Genomic DNA, 25392 nt, shown 5'->3' with positions numbered 1-25392 from the left:
CAGCTGAAGTACAAGCACAGGACAGATTCTGGGGAAGTTCGGCACTCGCTACTTTAACTCTTGTCATCTAAGGACAACTAATACTAAGAAATCATAGAGTTTTGGTGAAACACAAAAGCCAGCCAGGCAGGTAGCAGGAGTTAAAGGGAAATTAGCCAGCAGGTTTATAGTTTATACTGCATGGCGAAAGGGCTTTCCAGGGCCGTGCCGCACCTCAAGCATAAACGGACAAGTGAGAGGAGCCCCAAAATCCCTGCACCTCCTTACCTTGTGGTTATGGTAGGCTGAGCGACTGGTGTGCAAGCTGGCCAAGAGGCTCTTGGTTTGCTGCTGCACGCTGGAAGGAGCTGGCATGGACAGCAGCATCGTAGCCAGTTCCTGAGCTGCAATCTTATTCTTCTCCTAAGAACAGACAAAACCCATTATTCAGTATATTTATCATGAAGGTGATACATGAGTCTGATTCCCCAGTGTACCTGCAGCTCCCTCCCCTCCTTGCCAGTTTCTGCCTTCCTTCAATACTCTTTCGATAGCTTCCCTTAATTTACTGTTTGACATTTAACAGACATTTCACACATCGACAGAAGAAAAGTCCTTTTGAGATTTATGGGCTTCCTACCCTTCTGTTTTTGTAAACGAGGTCACCCTACAGCACAAAAAGCCCACCAGCGCTAAATGCAAATACCAATTGTCATTCTAAACTAGTTTCAAATGCTTTTGGCTAAGTCAACTTTCAGATCAGTGCTCTGAGCAAAACGGATGCAGCTCTGCTCCTATCGGGCCCCCGGGGCTGCAGGAGGTAAGTGCTGAGCTCGCCCCTCCTCCCCCAGCTCGCAAAGCTCAAGAGTGTATTCAGAAAGTTACTTGCCTTCTCGTTGACTGGTCCTACAGCAAAGCAGCTTTCCAGTGCTTCTAAAGAACTCACTACTAGCCTGAAGGGAGAAAGGAAAGCGGGCTTGAGTACAGCAACCCTTCTCTCTCCTTAGCACTTTGCTTTATGCAGGCTACAGTCATGAGTAGCTCAGAGACAGCTAACGAATGCCAAGTACAAAATCAAAGCATGATAAAACCTGCCACAGGCACCATGCATATCATTTCATTGTGTTACAGACCAGAGTTAAACCTGGCTCACGCTCACAGACAAACTTAGGACTGCTTTAATAATCCACAGCTGAAAGACAGGGGCTTTTCTCTCCCAAAGAGGATAAAACATTTCCTTACGCAGCCTGCAGCAGGGATAACTTGGATTGTCTTGACAGTCCCAATTCACCATGGCCCACAGACGTACAGATGACTGCAGATCAAGGCTGGCTATGACACATGGGAAAAAGCGGAACCGACTTTGCTAAGGGAGCAAGATTCTACTCGCTTGCTGTTTTCACACAGGTTGCTCTTTCTAATTTGGAGTTTCAGCACAAAATATTCCACAGGAAAATTAACTTGGAGTACTGGGTTTGACCCAAGTGAGAGATGCTGAGGTTCAAAGTTTGGATAGAAGGAATGCAGGCTGGTAAAACATTTGCCCCGAGGGAAAAGCTGATTTACAACTGGCAGCAAAGTGCTGAATGTCCCTGCAGCAGCACTCCGTGCCTCCAGGTAGAACTACCTGAAATGCCATCTGACACACCAGAAGGAGCAGGAAGATACAGGAAAAAGGAGGGAAGAGAGAGCATTAAGGGGAGAAATAGCACTGTAGGATTGGGTACGAGGTAGAGGGAACAACTGTCTGGTCTGGTGGTGATAAATAACAACCCCCTACCCACAGCCACCCTCCGGAAAGCTCTCAGGGAACATAAGTGGGATAAGAAGGCGCAAGGAAGGAACAAAGCAGAGAGAGGAGTCTGCTGTCAAACAAGCAACAGTTATGCTGCGTACAGCAAAAATCTGCAAACCACCTGATCTTTACATTGGCTAAACCATCTGCCATGCAAATGTCACTTAGAAAACAAAAAGAAAACCCCAGTCAACAAAAGCCACACCATGTGTTCTGTCTCTCTGACACACACGCACTCGTGCAGAGAAAAGGATGGATACTAACCGGTCCAGGGTGGTTAGGGACTCAGTGTCAGAACTTTGGGGGAGCAAAGAAAAAGGAAAAAAAAAATGTGTAAAGCTCACAGAAAAACTCCCTAGAACACATTCTAATCAAAAGGCAAATTAAATGGGGGGATCAGGAAGCCAGGAGAGCGCTCTGCACACTCAGTCTAAGCACAGCTCTCTCTACCTGGGCAGCACACACTGGGCTAAAGCCAAACAAAGAAAGGAGATCCAGGGCACCTGCACAGAGAAGCCAAGCATCACTTAAAGCACCACCCAAGCTTGAATTTAAATATAGACACCAAACTTCTGGTTTGGTGCCTGACAGAAAAGCTACCTCCTGACTGCCATTAGCTGTGTCCACTCAGGAGGCCCTTTAGAAGGTAACCATACTGCGTTCTGTAACACCAAATATTAAGAATATTTTTTTTGGATCTGAATTTTTAGACTATGATCCCCACTGCTCTGGAAAACGCATGTCTGTGTTGAGAGGGACATCTTGTGGGGATGTCACAGCAGAGGAGGGAAGTAAAGGGAAAATAACCAAGGGAAAAAACTCCCGTGAACTATTAGCCAAAATATTAAAAGATGGCTGAACAAGTCCTTCAGCTGGAGCTAACTGCCACTTCAAGCTCTGACCCTTTACCTGAGAATTTCAGTCAGAAAAAATTAACCACCATTTCCTCACAGTTGAGCAGCATATCCCTTTAAAATGCTCAGTTTTCAGCAGTGCTAGTTCCCCCTTGCTCTGTTTCCCTCCTGTCCTTGCTGCTTGCCAGGCTTTCTACAACTCTTATGCACAGACTGCACAAGCTCAGAGGAAGAACACGGGATGAATATAAAACAGAACACAAGTTTTATTTCTTGTACTAAATATATGTCCTGGTTGCCCCTGGGGTTTGGCTCTCAGTAGGGATATTGAGAAAAAACCCAACACTTTCTCCAGCACAACAGCTCAGTCTGAGACACATGGGCCACAAGACAAGTTGGTGGGAACCACAAGCCTAAAGCAGGGTCACACACAAAGCCCTCCTCAAAACTGAGCTTAACTTCAGAGGCCTGACTTTTGTGAGCTCCAGAGAATGAAAAGGGCCAGCTTGAAATGAAAGAATGTACCAAGGCAGTAGAAATCTCTTTTAGCTCCCCAAGGCTGCTGAAACAAATGAACTTGGCAACGCAAAGCAGGCACACAGATCTATGCATCTACTCCACCAGAGAAATCAAGAGTGAGCACAAACCCTCCTTACAAGATAATCCTTGACTTTTCAGTTGTTGCTTTGTAAGACAGTGAGAACAATTTTACTAATTCTCTTCAGTTCTCCCAGTTAAGCACACAAGTGCACCTAAGTCCCCTCCAGAGCAACCACGCATTTTCAAGGAGAAAGAAAGGAAAGACTGTGGAAATACCTCTCCAGGACAGTCCCACTGGCAGCAGCAGGGGCAGCTGACTCTGTGTCTCCAGTGCTATTCCCTTGATTCAGGTTTGGGGGACAAACATTGCTCACTGAAGCAGATGGGAAGTCCTCGGGGGGCTCATCAGGCCATCCAAACTGTTCTTTGGTTTTGCCATAAATTTTTATGGAATCCATCATGGTGACTCCAGCAGGATCCACAGAAGCCCCAACTGCAGTGATGAGAGAAATTTCTTAAGAACTAATAGAGCCATTGCTTTTGAATACAAACAAGCCTTCTCTCAATGCCAGGACAGCGATTACACTGTGTCATTAAAACATAGCCACTCACAGAGTCATCTCCTTTCCAAGGCCATTTTCCTTCTCTATTGCCTCAAAACAAAATTATCGAGCTGAGCTACCGAACATTCATTCACTGCAGCAAGAAACTGGGCCATAAATAAAGTTATTAAGTGTTCAGGGCTCACCCCTCAAACTGTTTTTGTAGTCAAGTCAAACAGGTTGTGGAAATTCCCTACTGTGAGGTGAAGCAGGATAGTTTCAACCCACCCAAACAAAACCATCAGTGAAGTCAAACTAAGCAATTAACAAAGACTTACTGAAGACGGTGAGTTTTTTGTCAGCCTGCAAGGCTTCCTCCCGGGTGAAGGGGAAGTCAAACCAACGGGCCCTGGTCATGTTGAGCTGCATGGTGCGGCCAAAGATCTCCAGGTAGGAGGGAGCTCGTTCTATGGCCTGGGTGCCGATCTGGATCCGCATGCCCGTCATCACCATTGTGCTGTTATTGTTTGTCACTTCGATGGTGAAACCCCCAGGCTGCAGAAGACAAATCACAGCTCAAAAATTCACTCTCAAGCCAAGAATCTGATTCTGTACAGAGGTGTCTCCACTGCTTCCTAATTACAGGATTTGTACAGGTTCATTTGAACAAAGCAGACTCCTAAGACACAGCATGCTGTCAATATGAGCAATGATATCACCCAAGAAGCCCAAAAGAATCCCCGAATCGCCCCACTTACCTTTGTGTTGGCCACGTACATGCCCGTGGAATTGAGGCGGTGCTTTATCTGCTGAGCATTGTACACCTGCAGCAGGTCATTGCCTCCAAACTCCACATCTGTGAGCTGCTGGTTGTGTTCAAAGAAGTCAATGGGGAAGTTCACTTGGCTGGATGTGCGAGTTGCTGGAAGGGAAAAGAGAGGGTCCTGATGAAATACATTCTAAACTGGCAGAAATGTGGTAAAAGAGCTGCAGAAGGAACCTGCCTCCTTCGCAGATGTCTGTACATATTTTTACGTATATTTACGGAAACATTTCACCCAGACTTAGCCAGTCCTTAGCCCTCGGGTTAACTGGTAATTGTCAGAAGTGAATGTTTTAAGTATCTGGATGATGCTGAGCAATCTTTGCACCTCCATTTGTTACAGCTTGTGTGAGGAGCCCCTTACTGATGGCAGCTGCCTTGCGCTTGCGGACGGGCTTCATGATGCTGATGACGCTGCTGGGCTGGAGCGAGGGCTGGAGCCAGTACGAGGTGTTCTCCACGTTGGCCATGTAGATCCTCAGGCTGCCATCCTCACACAGCAGGATCATGGTGGTCCTCTGCTGCTCGTTGCAGGCTGTGTGACGGATGGCCACCATGTCCTGGATCTGCAAAGCAAGGCAAGGACTTGGCAACTGCTGCTTGAAGGAAAACTCTTTGCATTAGAGATCTGGTTGATGGAACAACAAGAAAACACATTTTAAGGGCCAAAACCATAGGGAATTCTGCCTAACCTTTGCTTTGGCTGGCAAGGTTTTAATCTCTTGGATGAGGAAGGTGTCTGGCTTCACCATCACCACCAGCGGGACACCTGTGGTTTGCTGAACACAACACACCAAGCCAGGATGGTTCATCACCTCCGACCACTGACACAGGGCTGGAGAAGTCTTACTCCCACCATTAGAACTGCAAGAGATGAAGGGCACAGTGACATTAATTTAACAAGCAGCACAAGCGAAAACACACAAAATACAGCATTCAAACCAGTTAAAGCTCCATCCTCAGCAGGAATTCAAGCATTCCAATTCACAGCCTGATCCCTACCCTGCAAACCTGAGGAAGAACACTTGGCAACATTTTATGCCCCAAACCAAGGAGGCAATTCTAAAATGGCTTTCAGCAATGTTTTTATCTGAACAGATGAACAGTTACACATTACAACATACCCAGCAGCACTAAGCAAAGGCCAAACCAGCAGAATCTGTGTGACTGCTCACCGGAAAAAATAAAAATAGAGCTGCAAAAAGACTAAGTCAAACTTGACTGGGGCTTGGGAGCTCTTGGAACGAGCCTTCTACAGAGCCTGCTCATGACAGTGGTTTTGTGTCAGGCTAGTAAAGAGTCTGTGGTCTAAGTGCCCAGCTCTGTCAGAAAACATGACAGAACAGCTTTTTCTTGCCACATTCATAGCAAAAGAGATTGGTTTCCCTCAAGGGAGTCTGAAAATAAGCCTTAATATGCACAGTGCACAAGGTCCACAGCAGTACTGGTGGCAAAAGGAAACAAAGGTTTCCTGCTCTGCAGCCTCAGTGAGGGGGGGTAATCCCATCAGTTCCAGTGGCTGCACCAGGAGCAGCTCCACACTGTGCAGCACAATGGCTCTGCAGCCACCTTCCTGCTGGGAAATCCTAGTGGGAAGACAAAATGCAGACATGCCCCACTGCTGAAACACCGAGTTCTTGTTTCAAACCATCCCGTAACTAGAATATCCCAAGTTGGAAGGGACTCAAAAGCATCACCAAAGTCCATTAGGGCAGAAGCACCACGAAAAGTAGCAGGAAATCATCAGTCAGAAAGAGGATCTTCAGCACAAGCTTTGGCCATTCAGAGCTGGGATGTTGATGAGTGATATTTATTAATAATAAACAGAAATAAACACTTCAGGGGAGTCTTCCACATGAGCCTCACCTCTTGATGTTGATTGGGAATAGCCTCTGCACTTCCAGGCTGGCCCTGCTGATGGTGGCTGCAAAGGATTTGCCTTGACAGTAGCTGAAGAACAACATCTGCAGCACATGGGAGTAATACACTGACACCCCTCCTCCTGCCACCTGGCCATTGCTGTCCTGTGGGATCAAGAGAAATGACAACATTTAACATAAACTCACATACCGCAAAACACCGTCAGGCTTTTAAATTTATGATGGAATTATTCCCAAGGCCTCCTCTCCTCCCCACCAGCAAGAGAACACAGCACTAAACGACAATTTTCTAAACTGAACTGTTGGGTGAACTCATCCATCAGACACTTCAAAGGCTTTGGAAAGGGATGCTGAGCCTGCAAACCCGTAGGCTGTAGGTAACACCCTCAGCTGGGAGCCTGAACGCCATGTGACAGTCTCACACGGAGCACTCCCCTTGTTCCCAGCTCATAAAAGATCTTCCTGAGGGCTGTCTTCTCATCTTTTCCAGTTTTGAAACAGGCTGGGGTAAAAACACTGGACAGATTTTACAAGTCACCCCCAAGACCAGAAACAAAGGCTCACTGCAGCTCTGCAGCCCCAGCAGTGGTGATTTATCCATTCTGTTCCTGCACCTTTGGAGTGCCTCGCTCCGAGAACTGCACTGCTCTGCAGCCATCTCCCTGCTGAGAAATCCTGCCGGGCATGACTTCAGAGCCAGCCATGGAAAACATGCTCTATTTTCTAGATGAAAGGATCAAGGGGTTTAATTTTCACCCCCACCCCCTTTCACTGCAAGGATATTTCTCTCTTTAAAGGAATGAGCAAGCTCCTTGATCTAGATAAGGGGGCTCAAAGGAAGGAAAAAAGAAAAGGAAACTTCTGCCTTCAAATATAAGATGCAAAAAAACAGAGAGAAAGGGAAGTCACCAGCACCTTCAGGTCCTCGTGGTTGACTTCCAGCACATTGGTGACATAGAATGGTCCATGCTGGGCACTGCTGGCCTCCTCCATGAGCTGTGTATAGATGTACCCAGCTGAGGACATGATCACTATGATGTTCTTCCCTTCCTCGTTGAAAAGGAAAGTGACATCCCTGATTTTGGAACTTGGTAGGAGGAAGTAGAAAGTTGGACTCAAGGCGTCTACAGAGAGATCATAAATCTGTAGAAAGAACCAAGAAAATAATTACTATGACACAGAAGAATTAAGGCAATAATCAACTACCACAATACAAAACAAGACAAGAGCTGAGACAAGGGAATCCTTTTAGATGTTATAGTTAATTGTTCTACTCTTTGGATTCTTTAGTTTTGCTTTTTCTTGCAACAACAATAGCCAAATTTATATTTCCAATTTATTTCTAACTAAGAATATTATCACATTCTTCCACATGCAACTCCACAAGGATCCAGGCTCTGATGTATGAAAGTAAGATATATCATCAACAGCTTATGAGCAGACATACCTTCACAAAGTCTGCAGTCACAATGGCAAGCTCTGTTTGAGATCCTGGCAGCCACACAGCTTTGATGATGAAATTCCCAGTGGCTAGTTGGGGATGAAGTACCAAATGATCAGAGACTGATCCAGAGCTGCTGAATGTTAATACATGGCAGTCCTGGAGTAATGAAAAAAATTGGTCAAATATTAGAACTAAGCATTTTATAAACATTTGAAGCCAAGAATGGCGTTAAAAGTCAGCATTTCTCTTATGCCAATAATGATTCAGAGAGCGAGAATCTAAAATTACTGCATTAAAGATAAATTACGTGATCGTTTGTAAAGAAAACACAAAACCAAAACCACAGAGTGCAGCTGTTTCTCAGCTAAATAACAAATCTGTGGATTCTGCACTGGGAAAGCTGAATCTAAATTTGGGAGAATACAAAGAGGAGTCCTTGCCAAAGAACACTGGTTGTTACAGACTAGTTTTAGCACACTAAGTCTGACATGACTAAACCTTGGCTCTTGTCTTACGTAAAACTGGCCTAAATACAATAAGAAGTACTATATTTCAAGGCACTGTCTCATTTATCATATTATTCATACAGCTCTTGCTTCTTCTGCTTCCTCTGTCGAATAGGAAAGTGATTCAGGAGCTAAATTAGTGACAGAACTTTGGAGGCAGCTCTGTGCCAGCTCCTCAGAGAAAAGAAAGACAGCTGGCTTTGAGCTGATGTTTCCAGCTGCCTGGGAAAGGGTTCGGGAGGCACTTACTTTCAGTCCACACACAGCCAGATAGTCCTCCTTGCAGGGATTCCCAGTGAGGCTCAGGACAGTGAAGGGAACGGGGGCGGACGCCAGGCGGGTGAGGGTCAGTTTTCTTTTGCTGGAGTCAGCTTGTTTCAGCAATGCTGAGAGCTGAAGGACTGTGATCTGCACCACAAAATGAACTGTTATCCAGTTATAACTGAGGGGAATAAGGCACTTCAATTCCAGCTCTATGAATGTGTCCCCACATTTACAGAATCAGAATCACAGAATCAAGGCTGCAAGAGACCTTCAAAATCATCGAGTCCAACTGCCACCCCAGCACCACCCTGATCACTCCCAAACCACATCACCAAGTGCCATATCCAGACACCTCCTGAACACTTCCAGAGACAGTGACTCCACTACCTCCTTGGGGAACTTATTCCAATGCCTGACCACTCTTGCAGAGACTTTTTTTTTCTAGTATCTAATTTGAACCTCCCCTTGGCACAGCTTAAGGCCTTTCTCCTCTCATCCTTTCACTTAAGACATGGCAGAAAAGATGAGCCCCCACCTCATTTCAGTCTCCTTCTAGGTAGTTGTAGTGAGTTGTTCTCACTGTTCTCACTGCAAGAACTCTTTTCCCTGAAGAGTTTTTTCTAAGAGAGGCTTCCCTAAGCTGCAATACGACACAGAAGATCCAGTTCTCCAGAGAGGCAGAACAAATCACATTCTGCCTGTTGTTCAGCGCTGTTCCATTTTCCCTCAGAATGCAGGGTTCCCTGCAGAGCTGGAGAGCTCACCTTGCCCTTCTCGTGGCTCACAGCCAGGTGCTGGCGCCGGCCGTGCGGGGAGGACAGCACACACATGGCCACGCGCCGCAGCACGTGGGCGCTGATCAGCTGCCGGATCGTCTGGCCCTGGTCCCCGCTGTAGTTCATGCGCACGTTCTCAAAAGCACCTTCTTGAGAGCCGAGAGTTGGCACCTGAGTCAGTAAAAGCATCCAAAGTAAACCACTTGGAATTGCCCTATAAAAAGTGACCGTCCTCCCCCCATAATCTAATCACTCCTTTAGTCTCACCATCAACTGGTCTGTCATTTCTACTGACTTGTCCAAAGTATGGAGCTCGTTGAGAGCTTGCTGGGCACGGCTGCTGCTCCCCATGGCTGAAGCTTGCTGGAAGTTGATCTGGATGGCATCCATCAGGAAATTCAGCATCTCTAGCACCAAAGGTGCAAAGGAGAAGTTGGCCTACAAGAAAGAGATAAGTGAGGAACAAAATGCTCCTATGGGAGCCTTCATAACAGCTACACATCAACCACTTTTTAAAGCCTGACACCCTTTTTATGACTCCTCTTATCATAAAAATCAAACAACTTGGCTGATAACCAACACATTCTGCCTAAGATCCTCACCATAAATGATCTTTGTTTAACAGATAATCATACCTGGGACTGCAGCTCCTCTCGACAGCCCTCAACGTTTCTGCACAGGCTGCTCTTCTTGGGTTTTTCTTCGTCAGGGCCCTTCCCCTCACTGATGGTGACCTTGGCTTTCTCAGCAGGGGAGGTGCTGGCATGGCGAATGACACTCTCAGGCACCCTGGGCTCACTCTGGAAGGCGGATTCTTTCATGGTAGAGCTCATCCCACTGCTGGGGGTTCTCTTCACCAAAGCCTGGGAATGACACAGGAATGCTAAGAGCCTAAACCAGACTCAGTTTGACTACTAATGAAATGAATACAGACTGTAATAGTAGCAAGATTAATGTAATTTTAAAGAAATAGAGTGCAAATCTCTTAAGACTGCAATTCTAAAGATACAACAAAACAGCATCCTACATGTCACTCTCCACTCAAGTATTAAAAAGCCTCCATAATTAAGATATAGTTATTTTGTTTGCTGCTAGTGGAAAACATGGGAAAAGGTGTTGTTTGCTGTGTAGCGAATTCTGTAAAGGTAGGTGGAATCCCAGGAGTCACTGGGACAGAGATTTGCCAGTGCTCTTATTCAGTGCAAAAACATTAATTTCCAGGCAAGCTGTAAATTCTGAAGGGTCATTATAAAACAAATACCTTCAAGTCTTATGACTCTTACACACTCATACCCTGACATAACTTATTGCAGAACAGAAAACTGCAAAAGACTTTAAAAGCTGAGGACATGAAAACACTTTACCAGGCAGCTGCCATCTTCCTTGGCTCCACAGTCACAGAAGAACGACCCATATTTGGCGTAAGAAATCTCATGATCCTTGTGACAAACTTTAGCACAAACTGTGCAAACACCAACCCCATCAACCATCTTGCAAGTGTGACAGTGGTACCTGCCCAAAATAAGCCAGGTGAGTTATGAAAGACACTGCTTGAGGCTCACAAACCACACTGGTTTCCTTCTCAATGGCCAGGAATATCAGGCTGAAATTCTGAACACAAATTTCAGATCCTTACCAATGTTGATTCATGAATTCTTTCTGTGTGATGGTGAAGGTACAGAGTTTATTACAGAGAGAATCTTCATCCTATAGAGAAGAAAATTGTTTCAAAAAGGCGCTGCAACTGCAGCTACAGTAAAGTACATGGTACAGAATAAATTCCTCAGACACCAAATGTGCATTTTAAGAATAGCAACACTGAGCTAAGAGAAGGCAGCTGGTATCAAACCACATGAAAAAGAGGGTGACATATTATAATAACATGAAAGGGTTAACAAGAAAAAGAAACAGTAACAAAAATGTTGGTACAACAAAATTAAAACAATGCATTATAACAGCTTTTCTTCCCTAGCCAACAGCACTTCAAAGTCTTATCTAAGCTGCTTGTTGACATATATATAAAACTGACAAACCAACCAGTAGGAAGAAACCCATCTCACTCCATTTCTTCCTTTTTCTAATAAAAAATAAATATTTAACTTTAGTTGACATGGCAAAGTCAACGGATCTAGGCATGAATTACAGATATTCTCTTCCAGTCCTGTCAAGTAGGTCACATTAGGAATAAACAACAAACTCTTAGTTCATAACCTGAGTAATTCTGATTTGGAAGCAAAATAAACCTTCATCTCCTTTGCAGCACTAACTGTGAGCGTTGCCTACCGAATCCTCAGCCTGGGAGTCCTCCTCCTCCACTGCCAACTCTTCCACCCAGTCAGAGTCCACCTCGATGGCCCGCTCCTCCCCATCCACGGACAGGTGACTGGGCCCCTGGCCACTGCTCTGGCTCAGGGCGTTGGTGACGTCGGCCAGGTAAGAGACGATGTGGCAGGTGCACTCCAGGATAGTCACGTGCTGGAAAGCACAAAAGGACAGGCACTGCTCACATCCCATAATAGCGGCTACGGGGCAAGAAAATTGAACAAGTGCCCCTGACCAAATTGCTTTAACTCCCACTATGAACCCAACAGGACGGGTGAACAGCTCCTGCCTGGGATTTATTCCTGCAAATTAAACGATGGTCATGTCTTACCTTCCCTTGCATGACATTGGCATTCATTTTTTCTACCACATTCTTTTGAGACAGGTATTTCTTGCTGTAACAAAAAACAGTGGAAATTATTATAGAATCACAGAATCCCAGAGTGGTTTGGGGTGGAAGGAACCTTAAAGCTCATCTCATTCCACCCCTGCCATGGGCAAGGACACCTTCCACTATCCCAGGTTGTTCCAAGCCCCATCCAACCCGGCCTTGGACACTTCCAGGAATGGGGAGTCCACAACCTCTCATTACAGGTAACAGTTGTTGGGAAGTATAAACTCAGTCCTGACCAACAGTTTCAAGCATTCAATTTGCTTTAGGTTAACAGCAGGGAATGTATAAATGCAGTAATTAAACCATCCAGAGTGGAAAAGAAAGACAACACATGGTTGTTCTTAATGGGAGGGGATACAGATCAGACACTTTATATTCCAAACAACTAACTAAAAAATAACTGAATATCAGCATACACGAACTTCTGTCCCCATATCACCAGTCAAAAAATTTAACAAAATCAGTCTAAGTGGTGCAAATAAACAAAGAACAGTATCCCGTTTACTCTTACCATCTGCTCAGCCAATCCACAGCAGCACCATGAAGCTGGAGGTGTCCTGCACCTTGTCCTGCACTGGCCAAAGTTGCCATCACGACCATCAGTTCAGGAAAGCCTGTGCCATCACCATTGGCCAACATCTCTGTTGCCATTGGTATCAGAGTACTCAGCAGAACAGTGCACACACCTTCTCCCACTTGGCTGAGCAAAAACAAGAGAGTTTCAGAGAGGTACTATAAAGACACCACCAGCAACTCACACCTCTGGAGGAGGAAGGAAACGACCAGCACACAAAAGGCTGTGCTTTACCTGTTTTCCCGAACGATGTAAGTTGTCAGGAGCTGCAGGAGCTGCCTGTTCTCCTGCACAATGTCCAGCTGGTCTGAGTCTTTGGGTGGGGACATGGTCATCCGGGTCAGCCAGGCCTGGAGCCGGACAGGCTCCACACAGGCCAGCTGAGCCAAAGAGCCACAGAGTCGCAGCAGGCTGGGGTTGGGGCTCTTCTCAGCTGGGGGGGAAGTTACTGTGAGTGACAGATCTACAGTGAACGTGTGGCTTTTCATTACAAGTGTGAAGCTGTGACCCCACTCCCTCCCACAGCTTTCCTTTCAAGCATCTTCATGTCTCAGCCTAATACAAGAACAGTATAAAGCGGACAAAGGCGGGACAGGAGAGATCCAACCATCACTTACTCAGCTGGAAGAGCTTGGTGAAGAATTTCAGCACCCTGTTACAGAATTTGGCTGAGAGGTTCTCATTGGCTGTTGCCATCATGATCTGCACCAGTTCTCCACTATATAGAGGGGGAAAATAAATCAGCTTTGTAAAAGATGACCCATTCCCTTTTATCACTTGCTTCACTTCTCTCTGCCCTCACGTTTCAGACTGGCAACAGTTTGTATTAATATTGCTCAGCAGCCAATTGCTGAAATTGCTTTCAGCCAAACAGCAAACTCAGACTAAAACTCATGAATCTCATGGGCTCCTCAGCAGCATTTCAGTATCTTGCATATCAGGTCACAAAAGGGCCTAAACTCGTTTCCAAACCAAAAGGCAAGATTTTCTTGCCTATTTTTCCCTTCCATCTTTACAAAGTATAGCCACCATACTGCTTCCATTTTGAACTGTTGAACAAGTAGAGAGAAAAAACAGACAATGGTTTGCTTAACAGAGAAAACCTTTCCTCTGAATATGAGTTCACCCTCATATTCAGAACACTCTTGTTGTGCTGTGCTGCTTCCAGCACAGTTTGTCTTCATAATCTTAAGTCAGGCCAACACCCCACTCATACTCTTAAAATTACCAACCTGCTACCCCAAGGAAGCACTGGGAGAACTTGGGATTTTGCAGCTTGGTCTGTAAATTCCTTATGGACCAGCATCTCTCAAAAAACTCCTTTGACAGATCATCTTGCACTAATGATCACTATAGGGACTCACTATTTCCTTTGGAGTGACAAAGACCCGGGTCCTCCGCCTGCCCCCGCCCCAAGTTTTTTCCCACTCTCCTGCACTCCTCAAAGGAGATCCTGTCTTTACACAGCCCATATTTTCCTGCACAATGACATCAACATCACTTCAGAGTCTACAGTGACAAGCAAACAGAAAAAGGATGAGAAATAGAGTTCTTGGGCTACAACTCTCATAGTGACTTCACCTTTCTGAAAAGAATTCCTCCATGGCTTTTCGGGCCTGGCTGCTCTCCAGCTGCTTCTCCAGATGCTGCAAACATTCCTCCAAGATGGACTCATCCAGACCACTAAGGATTAAAAGAGGAATATATAAGGATCAAATACATGAGGGTCAAATAAGAATATATAGGAGCCATTTCAACAATTACAACAGCTCTGAGAGTCAAGAAGTGATCTATTTTGCTAATACAATTCCAAAACCTTTCCACCAATTGAAAACAGCTCTTCATGAGACAGGAGAAAAACAACCGATGAACGCCAGACAGAAACACCAACAAACCCAACAAATGTTCAGCAAAAAAGCATCACATGATGCTGTAAGGCAAGTTACAGTTAGAAACCCAGAATAATCCAGACCTTTCTGACACCTCAAATTCCTATAAACAGCTGCTGTTTGTACACTTTAAGTCTATTTTAGTGTTACTCCTCCCCATTCTCCCCTATGCTTATCCTCACTCCACAAATACTCTGCAAGTAAAATCCCATCACATTTATGCTCTGTACCAGGTCAGTAGATCTCCCTCTGACCTCCCATCCAGAGAGGATCAGTGTTAAAAAAGATGCAACATCATCATGTCTAAAGGTTTTATGTTTCAGATGGCTAGAATCAATATCTGCACAGGAAGCTCATTCCCTCTGTACAAAGAGGAAGGGGTGGGAAGCCCAAATCTGGGTAGTTAGCTGTGAGAAAGCAGGGATTAGCCATCCTTACACACAGCAAGAAAAAGGGAACATAACGTGAGTTAGGTTGGCATCTTCACTTTTGATTTCGTGCTTGTATTTACAGAATTTTCTATCTTTTTAAATAAAAAACCATCCAGATACACACATGCTTCATCCAGAGTTACAGGAGATGATGAAAATCCACCCTGCCTCAATGGTTCCTGGTAACATGAATAAAATATCTTGTATTTTTAGTCCGCAAGTATAAAAGTCTTCCACAGATAAAAATAAACTGATTTTCTGCCTTTCTGTTGTGCTCAGCACCAGCGCTGCTGTTTAAATCCGCTGCAGCCAATCTTTGTACACAGTTTTGGGGGAGAAGGACAAGCCCAGCCTGTTACCTGTTTGGATCAGAGTGATTGGCCAGGATGTTGTAGCATCCTGTGATCAACTTCTCATAAACACGTGCCAGGAATTCATCTGACTCTGCAGGGCCCAAGATCCTCTCCAGGGAGTTGCTGCTGATTTCTGCCACACTCTCTGTGCTGGTCTCCAGAAGGAGGGGCAGTAGGGAATGAATTACTTGAGGTGGGTTCAGATCATCTGACCAGCTTGAAAACAAAAGCAAACAAGTTAATTCTCTGCATGATCTATTAGAGAACATCCCTATTGGAAATCAGAAGTCACACAAGTGAGGCACAAATCTGGATGGAAATCAGTGATAAAACTTTTTTTAGAAAGCTGGGACAAATACACTGACACAGCCTCAGAAAAACAGTCCTCACTTAGAAAACTCTGCATGTTAACTTTTGCATATACACAGTCACAACATTTTCCTAGACAGACTACACTCTCACACAGTGTGGCTTTTGGGTTTGTCTGCAGTGTCAACAACTACTTCTTGATTTCAGTGTATTTTAAAGTAAGTCCCTGGAAAAAGAAATGCATTTCATTCTCTCTTTATGCTTTTAAAACATCACAAAAATGAATTATAACAAAGAACAAATCAATTAATTAGATCTATATTGTCTCAGTTTATATTCCAGTTTCTTCAAGTCCGTATTTGACAAAAAAAGAAATAAGGGTTTCTCTGAGGGGGTTGGACTTTTGAAGAGATGAGATGACTGCCTTTATTCACGTAGAATTTAGAACTGCAAACTGAAAGGCCTAGTTCAAAATACAGCACCAGGTCAGTGAGTTCCACCCACAGAGCCTGATGAAGTCAGCCATTGAGGACAGCAGACAGACCCACAGTGTCTGTAACATATAACGTATGGAAAATCCATCACTTACACAATGAGATCCCCGGTGAGCCTGACCAGGGACAGCAGGGTGTGCTTCAGGGAAGCTGCCAGAGGCAGGGTTTGGCTGCAGAGGGTGCCCAGGTGGGCAGCCTGGACAGCACTGATGTAGCTTTCCGCAGGGATCGTGTCATTGGCAAAGGCATTGCGCTGGGGAGGGACACACACACATCAGAACCACCCACCTCCAACACAGTGACACCCCACCAACCATGCCCAGAGAGTTAAGGGCACACCAGATCAATCCTCCAGGCTGGACTCACCCATGAGCCAATGTTTGGAAACTCGTTGGTGTGAATGTTGTTCCATGACTCACACAGAGTCTGCACAGCTGAAGGCAAGTTCTGAACAAGTGCTGGCCCTGCAGGTAACACAGAATCATCAGGATCTAAGTAATTTCACAGGTCCTGTTGAAACCCAGAATGCTTTTACAATACTCTTTAAATTAGATCATTATTTAAGACACAATTGTAGCCAAACTGAGCTGTAATTCTGTTGAGGGCTAGTTTCAAGCTTTTCTACAAGTCAAAATTATCCCTACATTTGCAAGAGTTTCTCTGCTTCTTTCACTTTACTAAAACAATAGAAAACAGGGCAAAAATACCAATTCACAGCAGTCTTCAACACAGCAACATTTCATAATTCCCCTTATTATTCCATGCCACCAGCTCCGATACGGTTATAAAAGCATTTCAACAATCCGGACAAGCCCACAAGACAGTTACCCTTTCAAGCTTTGCCCAGCTTTTTGAGTTTTTAGGATACCAAAAGGAGACTTCCAGTGTGCTGCTGGCAGGATAACTCCCTCATTTGAACAGAGTGGTGAAGAACACATGAGCCAGCACAGAGCTTTGAAATGGAATGTTGGCAGCATTGTAGAAAGCTTCACCTTTACAGAGAAGGCACAGTGAGCTCTCCAGTACCCTCACCTAGAGTGTTGGACTTGCAGCGGCTGGACCCGATGGCCAGGACAGCAGCGTAACCCTGGAGCTTCTCCTCAGAGGGTTTGTTGTCCGTGGAGCCCTCTTCAGACAGGCTCCGGAGCAAGTAAGATCTGCGTTCAGGATGGAAAGGATTTACTTCAGGAATCAGCTCTGCATTTCTGAACTACATCTGTCAATACAGGGACAGATAAACAGCAAACTTTTGAAGCTCTGCCCCATACTTCATCTCATACCACGAAGGGAGTTGTGGGCTTTTATCCCCTCCAAGCTACTTATGAGGAGAAGTGCCCATTCCAAAGAAAAAGCTGATTTACTTTTGCTTTCTTCTACACAGGTTTCTAACAAGAGTTTACAAGACTTCAGACTCTTAATGTAAGAATTAACCCCCCTCTCCTTCTTGATGGTCTGACAGCCTCAATATTATTCCAGAGAAATAACCTTAAGCAGCACTATCCTACAGAGTGGTTTTATCTTTCGAGGAAAAGCTGTTTTTGCAAATTTGCAAGGAAGCCTTGGAAGATCAGACAAGGTGGTTACTTAGATACAACAACTTCCATACATGGCTTGAAAAGCTACTTTTTATTCTTCTTTTAAAACAATGGACATTCTAGAGGACATAAAGTAATTACACTGGACTATAAAAAAACTCAGGCACCTCTAAGAAGACAACACACAAAATGCAAAGAAAGCAAAATGCACTGCAGGGAATTGCATTCCTCCTGGAGATCCCAAGGACTGTACCTGGTAAACGTAGCATAGGTGTCAATGAGCTGCAGAGTAGCAGGAAGGAGGTTCTTGGTTATCTCTGAGGATTTGTGGGGATCAGTTTCCGCAGCTAACTTGGAAAAGTGCTCATCTAGAGAAACCTGAATCTTGGAAATTGCAGCATCAAGGGTGTAAATGGACTGTAAACTGGGAACTTCGTGCAGCTGGAGAATAGTTGTGCAGTCAACAGCACAGAAAGAAGATATCTGCAAATACAATGGGAAGCACCAGTAAGTGCGAATCATTCCACAAAAACAAGTTCCATGTGCATGGATGCATTCCCACCATCTCACCTGTCGAGCAAAGTACTCCTCAGCTATTTCCACGTCGTACTTCACTGAGATGCACTTACTGGAGGTCAGTTCGACGAGAGGAGCAGCATGTTCAGCTTTCATGCCCTGCCTGACAAGGTGATCCTAGAGATGGCAAAAAGCAGACCCATCGCACTTTAATAGTGCTCTACAGTTAAGCACTCTGCCAATCACCAGGCTGGAACACTTTGGAAAATACAGGCACAACTTTCCATTTCTCCCCACCATGCCCACAGAACAAATCCTATGGAAGAGACAGACATTCTTACTATCAACATCTCAAAAATAGCCCAGTCAAGGCTGTACCTTGATCCATGTGACATAAGAAGGGATTTGCAGGCGGGAAGACCAGCGCAGTGTGTGCAGGAGGTCACAGTCGCTCATCTCAGGCGTGTTCATGGCCAAGTGGTGCATGTAGCTTTTGGAGGGAGGCAAAATCCCCAGTATCCGCCACAGGATCAAGAAGTAGTACTGAAGGGCACAGGCTTCCTAAAGAGAGGAACAGTAGGATAAATTAGTAAAGAAAGATACAGTCTCGATCATTATAGCTACTGAAATATCTCATCAGGGACTCCAGACTCCTGCAGATGTACCAAATCAGATGAACACATTCTGGACTGAGTTTCTGTCATATTACACAACAAAATATGCAACAGAGGAGTGAGAAAAGAAAAAGGAAAAATTATACAATTTTCTCCTGCTTAATCATGTTCTAACCAGAACTACTGGAATTACCAGGGACTTACAGCAAGTCTGAAACATATTATGAATAACAAACTTGAGAGATGTGCAGCCACCATAAACACTACAGTTAGTTGGGGCCTTTGTAAATTCCCCGTTACTCCAACCACTGCCCAAACCACTTGGGTTAAATACTTTGCTTAAAAATCCTAATTTTGAAAACTTGTTATTCCTCAACACAGGCAGCAAGACAGTCTTACCAGTGCTGTGACAGTTTTGTTCTCCCTCCTCCTGAGCGTATCAAACTGGGACCCAGCTGCAAGCAATGAAGTCAGGGCTGCATAAAGCTCATCGTACTTCGTAGCCCTGGAGAAAAGGACCTCACAAACCTGCAGAAGTCAGACAAGTCAGGACTGACGTTTTGCAAAGCATATATACAGCCAAGCTCTTACTCTTTTAAGTATTCAGAATACCCACAGCCTAAAACTAAGCAAAATAAACCTTCGGGAAGTGAGTTCTGCCAGGTATTTCTCTCCTCAGTCGGATAATCAATGAACTGGTGATAAGGGAGCCTGCATGGGAGCAAGTCCACAACCCTGATGGCAACAAATGTAGAGAGGAAACATAACCCAGGAAGAACATGGAGCAAAGTGATGAGAAACAACTCTAATGCCACGTCTTCGTCTCAGGTGTTTCAGCAACACTGAAAAGCAAGTGTGGATAGGGCAGGTCTCTCTGTTCCAGCACTGAATCCCAAGCATTCCTACAAAGTAGTCCAGCACATCTTCACAAACTTTGCATGCTGAATTCCCTGACATGCAACTAGGTGTAAAAGGGAATCCCATATTATCTTATCCAACCACTCTTTTTCTCTCCACTTAGTGAAAAATTTCTGGTCTCTCTGTTTAATCAAGTCTTTCCTTCTTGTCTGTTTTCCCTGGCACTTGTCAAATCCACGTGGCCTTGTGGAGACTTACAGGAAGGTCTCTAAACCACAGTGCCCATACCGTGCTGTCCAGACGGTTCAGATCATCCTCAGAAGCTTCTAGAGACAGGATGCAGTAGAACCTGGGCTGTGGAACTGAGTCTGGAATGTGAGAACAGAAAATAACCTTCCAAGTGACAGTTTAATTAGGCAGCACGGTGTTATACTCTTTCCCCCATCCCTAACCTTTCACATTTAATACTACTACCAAATACTAAACCAGCTTCATAACACATTGAATGTGCTCTAACCTGTGGTATACACAGCCAAAGTTTTCCTACTCCTACAATCCTGGCACAATAAATACAAATATATTTTGAATTACTTGTACCATACTCCTAGATGACAGTAATTTTATTTAATAAAACTTTTCCTGTGTTATTAGATGCATTTTTGTCTATTGTAACTATGCCCATTAAAAGCAGGAAAAGCTGCCCAGACCAGGGTACAGGAAGGGCTCACATTTAATTTCAAAAGTAAATCCTGGAATAAAAAGTTCCTTTAATTTTCTTTCTTACCTGAAGAACAGTGTTTGGTCCAGTTTTCTTCCACTTCTTTAAAGCCATGATAAAGTGGGACAGACGTTCGTCTGCCACTGTCCTGGGATCCACTCCCCCAGCCAATGGGTGGAGTCAGCAAATTATACTGTACCTAAGTTACAAAATGAACAAACAAAAAACCACCCGTGGCATCCTTGTCATTGAGGGGTAGGGGGACAATACCACCCCCCAGAAAAAGAACCATAGAATAGAAACAACCCTGCTTAAAGCAGAACATTGCACACTTCTGAGGAAAGCCCTGGACCCTCTCTGATGCTTTTTAATATGAAGGGAGCAGTTTAAATCAAAGGCCAAACTTCCCACAATTGGAAAAGCCAGGCACAAAGCACCAGCATCCCACTAATGAGAAAACCAGAAATCCAAAAAACCTCAGTGGTGAAACACTAAAGCAAAGAAAAGGTAGCTGTGAAATGATGCCTAAATACCCAAACACTCAAGATTTTAAAGATAAGGTGGAACAATCATCCTGTCCTGATCAGGAATTAGGATACTAATTAGACCAGGAATTTTCACTCCAAATGAAGCCAGTGCTAGGAATCAGCAGTGATAGTTAATCATGCCTTGTAACTCCAAAGGCTGGTAATAACATCAAAACTGATTTACTCACAAAGGTCATGAAGAGACCAGAACACACCAAATGATTGCCCGTTACACATTTCTGCTGGGTGACCAATTAAATATCCAGAACATGATGTCAAAGCCTAACCTGTTCAAACAGGTACATGGGAGCTTTGGAATACTGATGGAGCAGGTAGTCAAACACCAAGAGCAGCCGTGCCACGATGAGTGGCACAGAACACTGCTGGGTCTCCATGTTTGCTGTCAACTCCACAATTGTCTGGATACAGAGCATCATGATGGACCTGCGGCCCCTCTCTGAGAAATTGTGGAAAATAAGCAGCAGCAGCTGGAGATGTTCCACATTCAGATCTTCTGTGTCACTGGGGACAGTCCCCTGCAAGGCATTTTGCTTCAGGGTGCCCACAAACCTGGCAACAGAAGAGGAAATTTATAAAGTTTACTTTTCCCCCTGCTTAAATCTCTATTTAAAATCTCTTTAACTAGAGGTTAGAGAAACATTTTCATAATTGCATTTTTCTGCTTAAATACTGGTAATTTCACTAACTGTTCACTACATTGCCTATTGGAATGAGATTACACAAACACTAAAACCTACAAATTAAATTAGCAGCAAAATCATTTCATGGAAAATTAGAACAATCATTCAAAGGGAGAAAGAAGAATTCAAACCTGTTCCCATGGGAAAGGCTGGCTACTAGAGCTTTAAGAAAGCTAAACCCTATCAGAGACTTTCACATCCAGGTAACGGCAGAGAGGAACAATCCTGGCACCATCCTAACAGAACCTACTAGAAATCTGCTGAAATAAAGACATTCTCCTTCCCTTTTTAAAATCAGCATTGCTGTAATTCAGCCTCCTCCCACTTAATTCCTGATTTTAGGTCTCATTTCCTACGTTCTGGATGAAGGACTCCAGCAACATGGCAGAATGATCCTCTGCTCCTCCAAGCATCACACAGATCACAGCTCAGAGAACACACGCGCACTTGTTACGCCGGGCCCAGAGAGCTTTCACTTGATGGGAAATGAGAGAGGTTAAGAGATTATTGATTTTCAGCTTCACATAAAACTATCTCACCTTTCCCAGACTTTAAGGCATTCTGGAACATCAGGATCTCCCTGGGCAGTGGCTTTATGCTGCCAAATCAAGAGAAGTCGCGAGAGCACCGACAAACTTTGAGGGTGGATGTAGAGAGGCCACGGACCTTCAGAAAAAGGGGCAACTCCCAGCTGCTGAAGAAGTGTGTTCTGGAACAAAACAGGGGCTCATTGGAAAGGACCAAGTCCTGTCTGATGGTTTAATTAATTAAAAGTATGATCTGAACATAGAGATGATAATAATCAGCAGGGCTCTCAGCTCATAAGGGCTCCCACAGCAATAACTCTCCTATCTCAAATAGCTACTGAGGGACACTTAACGCTGTCCCTCTGCCACCTAAAACACAACAAAGTCTCAACACCAATACAGAAAAAAAAAGGCATTAATGAGCTCTACTCATTTACTGCAATATCACAGCCAGAGAGATTATGTTCAGCGTCTATGAATTTGGAAGAAGACCCCTTTGACTGATTACAGCAATACTTGTTTCTTTTTAAATACAGGAAAAAGGCAGATTGCTGAAAAGTCCAACTGCTTTAAAAAAACTCAAACAACAGAGTGTTTTAAATACAGTAGAAAACAGTCAGCAAAGTATAGGGATTTAATTCAGTGATGGGTAAGCAGGTTTGTAACCTATCCTTACAGGGTTAAGTCAGGTCAGCCCATCACCCAGCAAAGAAACCTAAAGGCTACGAAGTTAGTTTGTATGGCCAGTCTTTGCGAGCGAAGATTTGGGAAAGGTCATTAACCCTTCGAGCCTGCGCAGTGGATTTCTTAGGTGAGACACAGTGTGTGCTGAACTGAGCCCACCCTTTAATCCTGAGGTTCATCTGCCGGGGCCGAGCGAGCTTGGACAGTGGCAGCGAGGTCCTCTGGACGTAGGTTTGTTTAGAGTGACCTTCTCTTAGATGGATTGCCTTACAGGGTTGACGAGTTCCATCCATGGAAGCAAAAGGATTAATTTGATTCTCTCCTGAGAGAATTCCAAGGCTTTTTGGCATCAGTCCTGACAGCAAAGCAAATCTGCAGGAATGTCTCTTGATAAACTCATGGATAGAGGCAACTTTCGAAAACACAGACTCATTTCCTTCTCAGCTTTCATCACCTTCAAAGTTCAGTAGATTAGTTTGAACTCTAGATGTTAAGTTTACACTGTACAGGATGTTTTGTACTGGATGACTGCAAAGGTCATTCAAATCACTGGATTCAAAATATTCCAGCCTCTGTTTGCAAATTAGCCTCAGAGCCAAATGTAATCACCAAGATACTACTCTAGGTGTGGAGAATCCACATAGGGACCTTAACAGACACCATCACTTCTTCATTTTATTTACACATTCAATCCCAGATTACCTGCAGGGCAGGGGACTGAAGATCTGAGGTCACCAGGGAATGGTTGAAGTGATAGAGCGCAGCAGCAAACTCCTCATCTGACGTGCCTGTAAGACAGGGATCGAGTGCCCTTTACTACCTTTGCTCTCCTACATTTAAAATTTTGACATGAAACTAAGAAAACACACACTTCTAAATCCTCCAGCTCTATCGGAGTTCTATTCACTTACCCTTAAGCCCATCCTTGTCCACCTCCTTGATGATGCTGGCCAGTGTTGCCATGTGCTGCTCCGACAGAGATACACTCAGGTAGTTGCGAATGAAGTTATTCCTGGAGTTCAGCATTGAAGAAGTGATAAAGTTCAAAATGTTTGAAGCTAGGCTCAAAAACTGCAAAGAAAAGAGAAACACACTATAGAAGCAAAAAAAGCAGAGAGACAACATTAAATAAAAACCAAACCACCAGCAAAATAAATCAAGTCCCTTAATTACCCCCCAGAAGTGGAGGACAGGTGAACTCATGGCAATCCAGCTCACTGGACTGTGGACTGTACCAGGACTGATTCTAGAACTCTCTCAGAAGGTAGAAGGGCTCCAACTTCTCCCCTGCAGTATTTATTTTTGTCTTTACCCAACAGAGTTAGAGCTAAAAGCATTCTATTAGCAAGTCGTTTCGCTCATAGTTCTGCCCCCATTTTCCCTCTCCCTCTGTAACCCAAATAGATACTATCTGCAGTCTCTGCTTCCCTGGCAGCAACAAATCCTGTGACATTCCACTTGACAGGAGACTACAGAAAACATCTTTCCTCAAAGTCAAGACACTTGTGATTCTCCATCAGCAATGCACTTATGACATTTATCATGTTGCTGTGTAGCTACTCACTGACAGGTAGACAATGCTACAGCCCAGCAGTGATTTCACTGAGCCCCAACACCTCCCCGTACCAGTTCTGGATCCTTGCGACTGGCCAGAATGTTCCCATTCTCTCCACCACTCTGTTTGTTGGGGCTTTTCACCCTTGGTGAGCTCTCCAAAGGAGGTGGTGGAGGGGGTGGTGGTGGGGCCACCTTCTCTTTACTTGGAGAGATTGTCTCTTCAAACCATTGCCCAAGGATGGGTTCACTGTCATCATCTAACACATGAGATAGGAAAAACAAAACCATATTATTATAAGCAAATACCTTATAAAACTACTCAGCCTGAAAAAGGCCTAAAATGGAATTTCAGTGAGCAGAGTTAAGACATCTGCTATCTTCATTTCTGCCTTCCAAATCACACAGCGAAGCACTTCTACAGAGCTTCAGCAGGAATTTACAACAAGAAATTACTTCCACTCCTCTTGAGCAAATAATGTCAAATCCCAGCCACTCAGGTTTCAGTTTACACAACAGACTCCAGTCAGCACTACTTCTGCCACACAGACCTTACAAACTGTTGGGTTTTTTCAGCCTCACACGTCATTTCAATCTGAGCAGGCAACAGCCCAGTAGCCAGGTTCCCCCTAAATCTGAAAGGCAGTGTAAAATCCTGATTGCTGCAAACTCTGTTACCTTGGCTGCTGTCCTCCTCAGTGCTGCTGAAATCATCCTCATAGTAGGTGTTGGAGTCAGTGGAGGCACTCGCGTCGCTGCTCATGGAGCCCTTCCTCTGGCGCTGCAGGACACAGGCCTTAGAGAACAGCACATTTCAGGATTATGAAAGGTAAGAATTTGAAAATAAGAGTAACTTCCTCATGCCTTTTAATTTTCTTCTAGCTAATCTTTCTCAACTAATTTATGGACAGTTTTTGAAGGCTTCTTCCACTTAAGTTTTATTTCAAATTACACAGGATGGTTGGAAACAAACAATCTATGTCAAGTTT

The 25392-nt window shown here is 44.5% G+C and overlaps 1 protein-coding gene across 1 annotated transcript in view; it reads right to left on the bottom strand.

Moving 5' to 3' along the window:
• Positions 1-25392, bottom strand: part of LOC113994587 (E3 ubiquitin-protein ligase UBR4-like) — a gene marked incomplete at its 3' end in the record, with an annotated part of 41937 nt that overhangs the window by 6976 nt on the left and 9569 nt on the right. The window contains exons 14-52 of the mRNA XM_027733808.2: positions 25082-25199; positions 24476-24663; positions 23761-23920; positions 23552-23637; positions 22178-22347; positions 21225-21507; positions 20477-20609; positions 19981-20060; positions 19234-19362; positions 18599-18781; positions 18275-18397; positions 17958-18187; positions 17202-17326; positions 16536-16633; positions 16265-16422; positions 15373-15582; positions 14275-14376; positions 13311-13411; positions 12928-13126; positions 12631-12819; positions 12057-12120; positions 11687-11878; positions 11040-11110; positions 10768-10915; positions 10039-10266; positions 9671-9841; positions 9392-9574; positions 8613-8771; positions 7861-8013; positions 7329-7556; positions 6400-6557; positions 5226-5397; positions 4898-5099; positions 4469-4632; positions 4049-4265; positions 3445-3661; positions 2039-2071; positions 869-932; positions 268-402 (exon numbers count right to left, since the gene is read on the bottom strand). Coding sequence (XP_027589609.2) covers positions 268-402; positions 869-932; positions 2039-2071; positions 3445-3661; positions 4049-4265; positions 4469-4632; positions 4898-5099; positions 5226-5397; positions 6400-6557; positions 7329-7556; positions 7861-8013; positions 8613-8771; positions 9392-9574; positions 9671-9841; positions 10039-10266; positions 10768-10915; positions 11040-11110; positions 11687-11878; positions 12057-12120; positions 12631-12819; positions 12928-13126; positions 13311-13411; positions 14275-14376; positions 15373-15582; positions 16265-16422; positions 16536-16633; positions 17202-17326; positions 17958-18187; positions 18275-18397; positions 18599-18781; positions 19234-19362; positions 19981-20060; positions 20477-20609; positions 21225-21507; positions 22178-22347; positions 23552-23637; positions 23761-23920; positions 24476-24663; positions 25082-25199 — 6024 coding nt within the window. The remainder of the gene's footprint in view (positions 1-267; positions 403-868; positions 933-2038; positions 2072-3444; positions 3662-4048; positions 4266-4468; positions 4633-4897; positions 5100-5225; positions 5398-6399; positions 6558-7328; positions 7557-7860; positions 8014-8612; positions 8772-9391; positions 9575-9670; positions 9842-10038; positions 10267-10767; positions 10916-11039; positions 11111-11686; positions 11879-12056; positions 12121-12630; positions 12820-12927; positions 13127-13310; positions 13412-14274; positions 14377-15372; positions 15583-16264; positions 16423-16535; positions 16634-17201; positions 17327-17957; positions 18188-18274; positions 18398-18598; positions 18782-19233; positions 19363-19980; positions 20061-20476; positions 20610-21224; positions 21508-22177; positions 22348-23551; positions 23638-23760; positions 23921-24475; positions 24664-25081; positions 25200-25392) is intronic.

The sequence above is a fragment of the Pipra filicauda genome, unplaced genomic scaffold, assembly GCF_003945595.2.
Source record: "Pipra filicauda isolate LSUMZ 115617 unplaced genomic scaffold, ASM394559v2 scaffold557_size342763_pilon, whole genome shotgun sequence".
Classification (NCBI taxonomy): domain Eukaryota; kingdom Metazoa; phylum Chordata; class Aves; order Passeriformes; family Pipridae; genus Pipra; species Pipra filicauda.
The sequence above is the reverse complement of the archived record's forward strand: the minus strand, read 5'-3'. Positions and strand labels throughout refer to the sequence as shown.